The sequence below is a fragment of the Lipotes vexillifer genome, unplaced genomic scaffold, assembly GCF_000442215.2.
Source record: "Lipotes vexillifer unplaced genomic scaffold, Lipotes_vexillifer_v1.1 scaffold742, whole genome shotgun sequence".
Taxonomy (NCBI): domain Eukaryota; kingdom Metazoa; phylum Chordata; class Mammalia; order Artiodactyla; family Lipotidae; genus Lipotes; species Lipotes vexillifer.
In genome coordinates, this window is record NW_006775459.1 from 2,413,398 (window position 1) to 2,426,962 (window position 13,565).

A 13,565-nucleotide genomic window follows, 5' to 3' on the forward strand; every position below is an offset into this window, starting at 1 on the left:
GTTATTTTATGAACACTGATTTTTACTCTGCAGTGTTTACAAAACCCTGATCACTTGATGTTTACCATTATTTGGTTTCTGAATAACCAGTATGCATTAGCTGTAACAAAAGTAAAGAGGAAGAAGTATAAAGAAGAAAATCTTACCCAAGTATTTTTGCACAATCATCATAATACTTCATGGAATTTTTCACAAAACTGAAGCCATTGACATCACAGACATAGGACTGTCCATTGGCCCGTAATAAATCAAAGCCACAAACTGTTTGCTATTTAAAATAAAGTTTAAAGTTCCATTTGAATTATGACTTAGTTTTCCAGTCTTATTAGAAAACATCAAATTTTATAACTGCCTAAAAGTATATTACTGCTTATCAGTTTACTTCATAGCAAGTAAAAACAAAGAAACTACTTATCTGTAACTTGAATACTCTGAAAATATGCATGTCATATGATTATTTAAGTTCTTCCTATGAAGTAGATGTAGAACAATAAAGCTTACGGAACTAGAGAGGCCAAGAAATCAAGAAGTTCTTCAATTAACATTTTATTAAAAAACAAAAGTATAAATTTTTAAAGGCTTCAATAAATTCTGTGCTAGTAGAAATTATATCATTTTAATCCAAAAAAACCCCCCAAAAAACTAAACAGGAGAAAGTTTTGAAGACATATCCCAGAGGAAATGTCCCATTATCCCTATGAATCTTTTGAACCCTGATAACCACATACTTGTGAGCACCTGAAATAAATTTACTTTATTTGGGAGAAAACAGTTGAAGGGTATGAATTTCCTGCTCGGGCTCCAGGAATTTTCTGATCTTCTACCTTTTATATTCACATCTCACATATTAGTATAATGTTATTTTAAGTCAAGGCTTTTGGAATCCTGGTATTACAAAATTAAAACAATTCACATAAAGCTATTAAAACATATTTCAGGCTAAGATTCCTTCCATGAGAGACTTCAAATTATTAAAACACAAAGAACTTATTTATTATTTAATAACCAGTAATATACACTAGTCTTTAAGTTACATATCCAAGGCAAGGCTTCAACAAGGTAACGTTTATCCTTTATTAGATGCAAGTTGAACTACTCTATCTAAATCTTTACTGTACAGTACAGGCAAAGCCTAATAATACAGATTGAGAGAACTAGTCAAATATCATAAGTAAAAAGTTTTAAGAAGCGTATTAGTATAGCTTTCATGAACATATTTTACTATATACATAATAGGCTAAAGCATCAACTGCAAAGGCTAGAAGACTGATGACATTTTTTATTTAAAAAAATCATTTATCAACTCTGAATAGATACTTGTAATCAGTTTTGGTTATAGGGGTATGTTAAATAATACTCCTGTAATTCTACTGTTTCAGTTAAGTTTTCCTCTGTAATTGTAGTTTCTGAATAAATTGACATAGTTTCCTTCTATATAGTACAGAAAGAATAAAGAGAAACAAAGGTCTTCATTTATTATATATTTTTAATATTAATGGCACTACAAGAATCCCTTGAAAAGTACATAAACCATTCAGATATACCACTTTATTTTCTCTGCTTATCTCTCCTGTTATAAGCCCAAATAACATCTCATTTACTCAAAAAAAAAAAAAAATTAGAATTTTTATAAGAGTCTATATGGCCTGCATAACATCTTACCTTAAATGCAAGGCAGACTCTCCAAGCAATTAATTTCTCTCGTGCATTGAGAATAACAGGGTATCTTACTTCTTTTCCTTCACTATCTCGTTCCACCTTGCCATCAAGTGCAGGAGATTTTCGAGCTTCAGCATGGGCATAATCTGGACCTACTGTATAAACCTTTCAGAAATATTAAAACACATATTTTACATATATATATATATATATATATATATATATATAAACAGCAGACAACAAATTCAAATAATAAATAAAAAATACCTCAGTGTCCAGACTATTTTTTCACACATCTTTCTATTTTACATGTGAAAATTTTTAATACACTGGAAGAGGTTATAAATAATTAATTATACAGCAAAAACTGGTAAAGTGAGGTCCTGTTCTCTATAAAAAATAATTATACTGAACATTATGAGGGAATACTAGAATGCATATGATGTGACCCTTCTCAAATTGTTTTAGTTTAACAAAGTAGAGGTACAAATAAATTTAAAAATTACAGAAGGAAGTAACTGCCAAAATAAAGATTTAAAAGGGGGTGGGGGATGAGGGACAGCATGAATTCAAAAGCAGACAAGAGAGGGAAACGCACTCTAAGCAAAGGTAATAAACACAAAGGGCAGAGAAACAAAACAGCATGATGTATTCAGGTAACAGTACGTATTTGATACGGTTTATAATGTAAGAAATAAGGTTTGTAGGACAGAGGGCAGACTGTGAAGTATCTATGCCAGCCTTATAAATCTGATTATTACCCTGTGGTCAATGAGGATCCACAAGAGAATTTTTAAAAAGAAGTTCATGATCAGGTTTACACCTAAGAAAGAACTCTCTAGACACAGACTGGCTGAAGGTAAAGCAGTTAAGACCTTATTTGTCACCAACAGAAATCACACCTATTTTTTTTTATCACATTATAGTTGTCAAAGTTCTCAAAATATCATTTACACTGATTAATGCCTGGAAACATCGTGGTGACTATTAGACCCTTACCCACTATATTTTGGGTTGGTTTTTAAATATTCAATAAAATCTGTCTCCTTGGTAATCCTGTGTGGTTTATTTTAAGCATTTAAGAACATTATCCTGTATAAAGGGTCCATAGGCTTCAGACTGCCAATGGCATTCATAATACAAAACAGATTAAGAATCCCTAGTTAAAAAGAAAGAGATTCAGAATAGAGGTTAGATATAGCTAACTAAAAGGTAATTTCTTTTTCTGAGATCACTGGTAAACTCAAAATACAAAATAAAAATATACTTTAATCAATCCTACCTTAACATCAGTACCATCTGTGGGCATAAACTCTTCATATATATATGAGCCTGTTTTTCGTACATTGCTTTCTGGGGAATAAACACTACTTCTACTGCCAATCTGAAAACAAAAGAAGCCTATCAATGTAAAAACTAAATTATTCTCCTCATTTTTATAAAATAACCCTTTTTACCATCTATTTCCATCACTGATATTTCCAAAATTTTTTTTAATCTACAAATATTTAACAACACATTACATAGTTGACACTATATTATTTTCTGCTCTAATGGTAACTTGAATAGCATAAAAATACAATGAACACTAAGAACAGTGTTTCTAAGATTCAACCATATTGCTGCATGTAACTACTTTCTTAATACTATAGAATCTTCCTCTGTATAAATAGCCCATAATTCATTCATTTGCCTATCAATATATATCTAGGTTGTTTTCTAAGCTTTAACTAGTAGAGCAATCTTGCTTCGAACTTTCTTTTACATATCCCCATGGCACATGTGTGCAGGAGTGTTTCTAAGGCATATACTAGAAGTGGAATCGCTAGGTGATAGAATATGCTCACATTCAACTTACAAAATAATGCCAAAATCTTTTAAAAACTGTTTTAATAATTTCCAGTCTCTCCAGCAATGTATAAGAGTTTCTACTGATCTACAATTATCTATATTTGGTATTATCAGACTTCCTAATATTTGCCACTCTAATGAATATAAAACAAGTACCTCATTGTGTTCTTACTTTGCATTTCCATGACTGTTTATGAGTGAATGTGCACTTTTAATCCTGATATATTGCTGTTATATTGCTAAGTAGAAATGTTGTTAACAACGTTTGGACTTGTACTTGTTTTCCAACTACCTCAATCTTTTTGATCTTGCTAATTCAAAAAGTAATTCAATGTCATTATCTTTTAGACTTGATTTATATTTATTTTATTATAGGTGTAAAATTTTGAGCATACTTTCATGTATTTAAGAGTTCATTGGCATTACTTTTTCTATGAACTATCCATTTGGGAGGCCATTTTTCTTAAAAAAATGCTGATGTTTACCAAATTTCTCACATGACCGATACATAAATGGAAGGTAGAAAGAAGATCAAATAACTTTCTTGGTATTCTATAGGTAAGCTTTGCTTTTCTAACAAAGTATTGATATGATATCAGTTTTATTAATTTAGCTCTAAATGATACATTGTTAATCTTAGTTTTACTAAATACTTCATTACTTTTAGTAAAATTTATACAACAATGTATTTAGAAAAGTATTCACTAGGGTAACAAAGGTTTACCTTTCGAAAAAGTCTTTGACTTCCACCACCAGCAGATGTTGGATAATAAATGTAAACATTGTGGTCTTCTGCACTGACTGGCTTTTCTACAAATGGCTTTTGGAAAACTTCCCCATTTACTTCTACATGATCTTCCCCTTCAATCAGATTACATTCTATAAATCAAACACAACAGCAAGAAAAATTATATATTGAATATTACCTAGATATATTATTATTGAGGACTTTTTTTTTTTTTACTATAATAGAGATTACAAAGAAAAGTAACCTTGGATAATGTAGTGATTTGATTTTAATTAAAAATATTTATGCAAACATATGATCTGTGACATTAGGAACTATATTCTTCAAAAATCTAATGGACCTGCCATTTTACCCTGCCACCCCACAGAATTCAAAGTTGGATATGAAATGATACACAAGAAAGATTGAGAAATAACTCCATAAGCTATCATCTTCTGAAAAATGTATGGAATAATTATACCACAGATACCATAAAACATGAAATTATTTAAGTTAGAAAATTAACCAATATACAGAGTAAGCAAGCAATCCAATCAGCAAGTTGTACCTCTAGACAAATGAGAAAAGTTCCCTGTTACAGATGGTACTATATCTGGTTTTTAATAAAAGTTCCTCTTATGTACAATAAAGTCATCAAAATTCCCCAAAATAGTTATCAGAATATTAAATATTAAAACATATAAACATTTATCTTGCCTTTTTAGACTAAGTGTAACTTACATGCTATGTTTTAGATAACCAGGAAAATGAAGCAAAGGGTACTTTAAAATATTAATAAATAGTAGTATTTCTTTTTATGGCTGAGTAATATTCCATTGTATATACGTGCCACATCTTCTTTATCCATTCATCTGAAGATGGGCACTTAGGTTGTTTCCATCTCCAGGCTATTGTAAATAGAGCTGCAATGAACATTTTGGTACATGACTCTTTTTGAATTTTGGTTTTCTCAGGGTATATGCCCAGTAGTGGGATTGCTGGGTCATATGGTAGTTCTATTTGTAGTTTTTTAAGGAACCTCCATACAAGATGTGGCACATACTGAACCAATTCGGGATAGGGAGGGGGGGAGGGAGGGAGATGCAAGAGGGAAGAGATATGGGAACATATGTATATGTATAACTCATTCACTTTGTTATAAAGCAGAAACTAACACACCATTGTAAAGCAATTATACCCCAATAAAGATGTTAAAAATATATTAATAAATAGTCGTATTTCAAAATTCCTACTCATCAGAAGTTTAGTTGTGGCATACTAACATGAAGTTTCTAATACTTAATTCAATAGTCATAGATGAATCACTCATTTACCCCAATCAATACAAATTTATTAAGCATGTAATTTAAAAATTCTTTATGATTCTGATATGTCAAATGTAGACCAAAGAAATGTAGGATATACAACTCCTGATTATTAGTTAGCCTTGTAGTTCATAGTGTCACATTTTAATTGAAATTTAATTGCCTATTTGGATCATTTTTTAAAAATTGAGTAGAATACCATGATTTAAATTCTTTCCATTTAATTATTAGAAGACAGTGGCTCAAAGGTATGTTAAGTGACAAAAGATAGCTTGTTTAAAATCTCTTACTCTTACCTTTGGGATTATTTGGGTCACGATTCAAAATTGCATAACGAGGAAGTAAAATACCTTCAGCTTGAAGAATACTATATACTTCTCTCCTGAAGAAAACAGAAAATATCCTTATTGTTTTATTGTTCTGTTTCACAATGAGCATATTACTGTACTGTTCATAAAGTACATTATTACTGTTCTATCACTAAAAAAGTCATGCATATAATGTCTTTTTTTAAGTAAACAAATGTCATTTAAAACTGAAAAACTGTATTCTAAGTAAATATTCAGCAATATTAGAACAAAAGTGTATGCACAATACTTTTTATGGCATATTAAAATACTAATTTTTAAAATTGGGAATGTAAATGTATAAAAAGAAATGGTTAAAATTACTATATCACAATGACAGAATATTACCTAAGTATTAAAAACCTTATACAGTACTCAAAGAATATTTAACAATGTGGGAAAATGTTTATAGTCTTTTAATAGAAATGTGATCCTAATTTTGTAAAATGTAAGTGCATATATGTATTGCTTTCTATATTAAAAAAATATGGTAAACGTAGTGGCAGGGTTAAATGCCCTTCTTCATGATTTTATTTTCTAAATTTCTTAAAATGAATATGCATTTATATATATACATATATATATTTATAATATATAAACATGTAAACCTAGGAAAAATGTTATAAAAATTGAGATATTAATAACATTACTATCTGGTAAAGGAAAAACAAAAATAGAAACACAAAAAACTATAGGGCCTTACACTTCATACAGCATTTTCTAAGACAGAATAGAATACCGGTGAAATTATAAGGGTAGCCAGTAGAGTGAAACACCAATTAAATGAAATATATAAATGCATTTGTACTTTACAATTTCTTTTAAATATCTACGCTTTTGACCTGTTAAATGAATTGCTAAGATATACAGTAAAATATTTCTCAAAATGGTTCCACTTTACCATTAAAAACCTAGTTATAATGGGTAAAGCCATAGCTTCATCATCAGTCACATGATAGAAAAACTGTTCATAATTTTCAATGGTTTAGTAGGGTCTGGAAATTAAACAGACCTGGTTTAAGTCCTTGTCCCACTACCTGAGAAACTACTTGTGACTTTTGGCAAACTAAATGATCTGCCTGATTCTCAAGTTTCGTCATCTGTAAAACTGGGTATAAATACCTATTTCTAAGTATTATTTCAAGGATACCACAAATTTATATATGTATAAAACACCCGATACCATGTCAGCTTAAGTAGACTAAATAAATGTTAATTTTTCTTCCTTAATTTAGCCAACTTAACCACTCACCTATCTTGTATGAGATACTGCATATTCAAGTCATTGATTACAAATGGATTCCTGAGTTTTGCATAGGCAACTGCCTTGTCCAGTGGAAATCCTAAGAACACATATTATTAACATATTCTGTAGAATCTCAAGATAAGTTGACATCTATAACTTAATCAACTTGAATTTATGCCACTTCCTATAAAAGACTAATTTCATTATGCATGTAACTGCTTTCTTTATAAGACAGAATAATATACAAAACTTGATTTATCTTGTACTAGTAAATAAATCTTATTTTTTCTTAGTGAATTTGATAGATAAGGCACAGCAAGCCAGTGGTTACATAACCCAATTTAGAGCACTGACATTGTTAGTTGATGCCTGATTATTCAAAGTCATCTGACAGAAGGTAAGACTACCTCATACACAAATAGAAATCTATATATAAATAAGAGTATCACAATCACCTGGTGATTTTTAAAAAATTTATATAACTCCTCTTCTTCTAATGATATTTTGATGCATATACATATAAATTAGCTGATAATTCAAAGAACTTAAGCATCTTCAAAAACAGCAAAAGAAAAATTAATTTACATTCAACAGATATGCTCAAAATATAAAATATATGAGCAGAATCATGCTTGCTGTTAACTAGGTCAATAACACAGCAGAAATTAAGTCCTTACCATTTCTAGACTTTGGTAAAATTACTAATTACAATAAAAACAAATCAAATGGCAGATATAGTAAGAGATCTAAAAAAAAAATCTCAATAATTTTAATGATTATACTTCACTCTCTGTATTAACACTAAAAGACTCCAATTTTATCCATCAATGTATAGTTTATGATTAAGAATGGCAGTATACCATAGATGTTAAGAGCATAAACCAAGGTTCAAATCCTAACTCCACCTTTCATTAGCTATGTGACCGTGAGCAAATTTATTTAATATCTCCAAGTCTCTGATTCCCAGCTGTAAAGGGGTATTTTAACTAAAAGGGTTTTGGGGAAATTAAATATAATAGTGTATATAAAACACATTATAATACCTGGCATAATAAGTGCTCAATAAATGTTAACTATTATTATTCCCTAAACAACAATATTTTAATAAATAAGTAAAAGGGTAACAATCATCAGGCATACATAGCTTTAGCATTTAACTATAGTATGCTACAGTGTATCTGTGAAGACACTGTATTTTGTAGCATTATCAGAATAGTTAGTAGAGGAAGGAAGTGTTAAAGCCTACTGAAGTTAAAAAAACAAAAACAAAACAAAGAGCTATAGTCAGTTAAAAAAAAGATTTAATCCTAAATTCCTCTTAGCTTTTTAACATTTAATTAGAAGTACTCTATACCAAGAATCAATGGGCCACAAATCACAAACCCATCTAGTTTTATAGACTCTTAAGAATTTACCACTTACTGTAAAGATGTCTCAATGTCTATGGTTTGAAGCCTTCTAACAGAATTCAGGAAATAAGAAATGCCTATATATTCATTACCCTGCTTTTGTTGCTGTTAAAGAGGCAGCATGTGGGATACGATCTTAGGTAGTATCTAGTTTTTACAAGCAAATAACTAGCTTAATAAATAGGAAGAACCATGTGATAGTAAGGGAAGAACACCTTACCATCAAGGATAAGCAAATTTTAAGATTCTCTAAAATGAATGACTTCAGTCTGTAAAGAAGACCAGGGACTTGACTTCTCTATGAAATAATGAAAATCAATATAGTGTATGGGAGCACAAAAACTCTTAATCTGCTCCATCCCCTTCTTGCTGAAGGGGATGATTTTTAAACACCTAACTAAAGTGAGACTTTAACACACCTGGAAGCTATATTAGTTTGGTAACAAAAACAATTTAATATGAATACATTTATAACTGAATAAATAACTGAGTAAATGAATACATTTATAACTGAATAAGTGCATATCTTTTAAATTAGAGTCTTAATGAAAATTCACTTAATTCACAGATTCTTAGGTTATAAAGACATACACTTAATAACTTTTGATTAGTGGACTTTACTTTGAAGAAATACTTAAGCTTAATTGATATTTCAGTTTGATTTATAAAAGATAGCAAGGAAAATATAAAATTCAAATATTAAGTTCTTAAGAAATAAAGCATGAATATGTATTGAGGAATGATAGATCATCTTCTACATGGCAAAACATATAGGCTTATAATATTTAAAATATCAAGAATTTGTCCTAAGAAACTTACAGCTGTAAATAAAGACATACATTCAAAAAGTTCATCACAACCTTATTTTTAATAGTAAAAATTGGAAACCATCTAACTTTTAGGATATTGGTTAAGTATGATATAGTACATCCACAGGATGATATACTATGACACCATTAAAAATCAGGTTTTTGACAAATGGTATAGAAGGGGAAAACCTCTTGATGTAATTAGGTTAAAAATTAAATATAAAATTACATATACACTATAACACTAAATGTGTCTTTAAAAAATACACACAGAAAAAAAGATTGGAAAGAAATATATCAAAATGTTAATATCACTTATTTGTGAGACTAGGCGAGTTTAATTTTATTTTTCTATTTTATCTATTAGTTTTATAGTTAGAAAGGACAAAGAGGTTTCCCTCCCTGTTTTACTACCTTTAGAATGAAAGGAAATAAGACAATCACACAAAGGCCAGTTTTCTACTGGTTCATTCAAAATAACATCTTCTTCAAATACTACTACTGTGATATATTTAAATAAGGAGATCCGTTCAAGAATTTCCTTCATTGGTTTGGATTTGGATTTCTTTGCCATGGAACATATTCCAACCACAATCTGCCTTTCCGGTGGCTAAAACAGAAAGAAAACAAAAAATCACGTTGACTTGATAACAACTCCAAGGTACAGCTATCTTAAATCTCTGTCAGAAGTACATAAAGTATGTGATGAATCAATAAAAGTGACACATTACCCAAACAGGCATTTTTCAAGATTATATTGTTATAATAAATACTTAAGAATAATAGTTTTCTACAAAGGTCTGGAAAAATTTTTTTAAAGAAGTTTCAGAACACTGTTACTATTTTCATTCAGATTTCAAACTTAAATACTTCCTTAACTGTCTCTAGCATTTATTTGCTAAATAACAATTTAACAAATTGTTAAATTGCTAAAGGAGCAAAAGGGCCAATAGGAGTGAGATAAAGAATTCTCTTGCCTAAAATAAGATATTTTCACTACAAAGCTATGCAGTGTTAAAATATTTTTGTAGATTGAGCTTCAATATGAGTTGGTCACCAATGACAACTTAGAAGGAAATTTTGGAGAAAGCCACACTGCTAAACAGAGGTGTCTATGCTCTTTGACACCCCAATCTTCGTACTCAACATTCCTAGTTTACGGTGTTGCTCATCTCTGGCACCCTTGCTACAGCTCAAAGGCCATGATTCAGCCTGAAATTTAAAACGCAGAATATAGAAAACTTATGAGTAGCTCATGGGTTTATAAAATTACTCAAGATTCATTCTGAGGTCTTTGCTTTCAGGTACTTTGAGAGTTTTATCAAATATAAAGCTGTGTCCAGTTTTCCATTTCAGTTCTTCTCTATTTTATATTTATTTATTTCATATGACATTATAATCTGGGCCCAAAAGTGTTTTACTAGACTTTCTCTTATTATAAATCTAAAAGTAAAACAGGGCCAAATCTGAATTCTTCTTCTTCTTTATGCTTAGCATTATTCCTCTCACTCATATGAAATTTAGAGTTCAAATTGGTATTGGATTTGATGTTACCATCAAAGATTGTAAATCCTAACCTCCCTGGGATCTGCTATCTTTCACCCTCTGATCATCTACTTTTATGTTCCCTTATTCAATTCTTTCCTGATCAAAAGCCTCAGCATAGCTCAATATGATATTGCTTAAGTAGATTTCCCTAGACAACAAGAGTACTCAACCTAACGTCTTCAATACCTTAACAGAACGATCTGGAACAAATCATTTTATCAATCTACAGATCAAATGAACCAAATCAAGCTCCTCAAAATGTGAACTCAATTTAATTAGTACCAATATTCCAAGAACTATGCTAAGCACTGAAGAGTTATATATACAGAAACTACCTGTCATCAAGCACTTTGAATCTAACAGGAAACACAGTAACCATACAGTACATAGTGATACACAGAATAGAAGTATATAGTCAAGGTATAGAAATGGTATTGAGGAAAAAATGTTCAAATTTCTCATGGGGAAAAGAGTAAGGAGAGGGGGAAGACTGAAGAACATGAAATCTGAGGTTTTGAAGAACAAAAAATGATTCACAAATTATCTAAAAAGGAGGGGCATTTCACAGAGATGAAGTACATACAACAGCAAAGAGGCATGGTACAAGATGGAATATGTGGGAAATAAAAATCTGATATTGCTAAAACATAAAAGGTAAAAGAGAAGATAGACAAGTACAGTTCTAGACATAGGAGAGAGATAAAAATCCTTATATGGAAGAAGACTGGACTTGATTTATCAGTGGTGTTCTCATGTGCTCAGAAGAACTCTAAAGAAAAGGGGTAAGCGTAGCAGAGGCAGAATCAAAAGTACTTTCTAGTCTAAGTCAGTTAGAGAAGCTCTGCTTTTATGTTTTAGTTACTGGACTTCTACATAAGACTTTAGATGAAGAAAAGTTTTGGCTGGTATGAGAAGTTTGAAAACCATCATTTTTTTCTAGGGGTGAGGTGGTGGGGTGGGATATATTTTAAATGGGTGACAGTCTGATTTTGCGTTTCAGATGTATAACTGCACTGTGAAAGGTGTTGTTAAATAACAGTGAAAGAATTTGAAGAGTCATCTAATAGCTATTTTTGGTTCATTTTTACTACTTACATCAAGTATAATAGGTTTTTATTTTAAAACAAAATTCTCTTTTCAATTGGAAATATAAGAAACACATATTTTAAGTTTGTATTTTAAATAGGTTCTCAAAGTAAAGCAATCTCTAATTGTAAAGGGACAAAAATGATGAGTAATAAAAATGTTGAGCTAACATAACCATAGCAAAATAAACATAATAAATGTGTGTTACTCTAAAGATCCAGTATGGTTTACACACATACACACACACACCCGTAGACACTTGTGGTAGTTTCTCCTAGCCACACAGTTTAGACTTCTGAAGAGTTAACAAAAGGGATATCTTCAGGTCAACCACTACTTGTGTTGACAACATGACAAACTTAATGAAGCTGGTTAAGCAGTTCTTCTTTAATACTTTTAAAATTCTTTATCTTGATGTATTTGCTGTAGCACTTCTACATACAAGGAACCCTTTTGATTTATGGCCCTGATTACTCTTTCTCCTTGTCACTTTTTCTACCTAACCCTGTGTTATACTAGGCATAGCAATCAAAGACACTAAATTAGTCATTATTAAACAACTTAGAAATCTGACCTCTAATTGTCTTTCTTGAAGCACTATAGATTCAGTAATGTTACTAATGAAACACAGTATGCTTTTTCAGTTTAAAACTTTCCAACAAATTTCTATATGAAAAAAAATGTCTTAATAATTTAAGACAATGGTATCAATTCCCCTTCACAGTGATCAGTAAAAAGCCCAGACTGTACTGGTCTTCACTAAACAAACAACTTACAGATTCATCCTCCTCATCATCATCTTCATCTGCATGGTGGAAGAAGTGTCGATAATTTCCAGGGTTTATTTCTGTATCCTCAGGTCCAACAAAGAATCTGGGGGCTTCACTCATTTTTATTTCATTTGATATAAATATAACTTAAATGTGATATACTAAAACTGTTGCCAAATAAACAGCATCTGAAAAAAGCATTCTCTCTGTAAGAGTTGACACATGGGTCCTTTGCAGCTTGTTTCTGCTTATACAATCACTTGAAATTGTGATGACAGTTAGTTGGCAAATGTTCATTTGTTCTCAGATATTACTGCCTCATTGTTGATGCAGTTTAAAAGACAGTGACCTATTGCTTCAGTGAGTTGATATGGCAATCTTTTTACCTAAAATGCAATTAAAAAATTAATTTTGGAGACTGTACTTCAAAATCACTCATGTAAAAATAACTTTAAATGACACTTGTAAAATCATTACCAATAACGTGATGTATACCTTCAAATGAAAAGACATTTTTCCATAAATTTAAGAAATTTAGACTCTCATCTTCAATAATATATATCTTGGCAATTTGACAAACTGATACAAAATAACAAAAAAGAATACACTAAATTCCTCAAGTCTAAAAATATCTAAGGAATTAGGAGAAAATTATTCAAATTATAACAAAATTACACTAAAAGCTAAATCCCTCGGGCTTCCCTGGTGGCGCAGTGGTTGAGAGTCCGCCTGCCGACGCAGGGGACATGGGTTCGTGCCCCGGTCCGGGAAGATTCCACCTGCTGCGG

The 13,565-nt window shown here is 30.7% G+C and overlaps 1 protein-coding gene across 3 annotated transcripts in view; it reads right to left on the reverse strand.

The window, feature by feature from the left end:
* Positions 1–12,909, reverse strand: part of PPIP5K2 (diphosphoinositol pentakisphosphate kinase 2) — a 67,120-nt gene extending 54,211 nt beyond the window's left edge. Inside the window, exons 1-8 of one of the 3 annotated variants that reach the window (XM_007449905.1) lie at positions 12,784–12,909; positions 9,788–9,983; positions 7,162–7,252; positions 5,859–5,944; positions 4,235–4,389; positions 2,942–3,043; positions 1,663–1,824; positions 147–268 (exon numbers count right to left, since the gene is read on the reverse strand). In XM_007449905.1, the coding sequence (XP_007449967.1) occupies positions 147–268; positions 1,663–1,824; positions 2,942–3,043; positions 4,235–4,389; positions 5,859–5,944; positions 7,162–7,252; positions 9,788–9,983; positions 12,784–12,897 (1,028 nt within the window). In that variant the 5' untranslated portion in view covers positions 12,898–12,909. The remainder of the gene's footprint in view (positions 1–146; positions 269–1,662; positions 1,825–2,941; positions 3,044–4,234; positions 4,390–5,858; positions 5,945–7,161; positions 7,253–9,787; positions 9,984–12,783) is intronic. The other 2 variants (XM_007449904.1, XM_007449903.1) reach the window with 2 other exon arrangements.
* Positions 12,910–13,565: the final 656 nt, after the last annotated feature.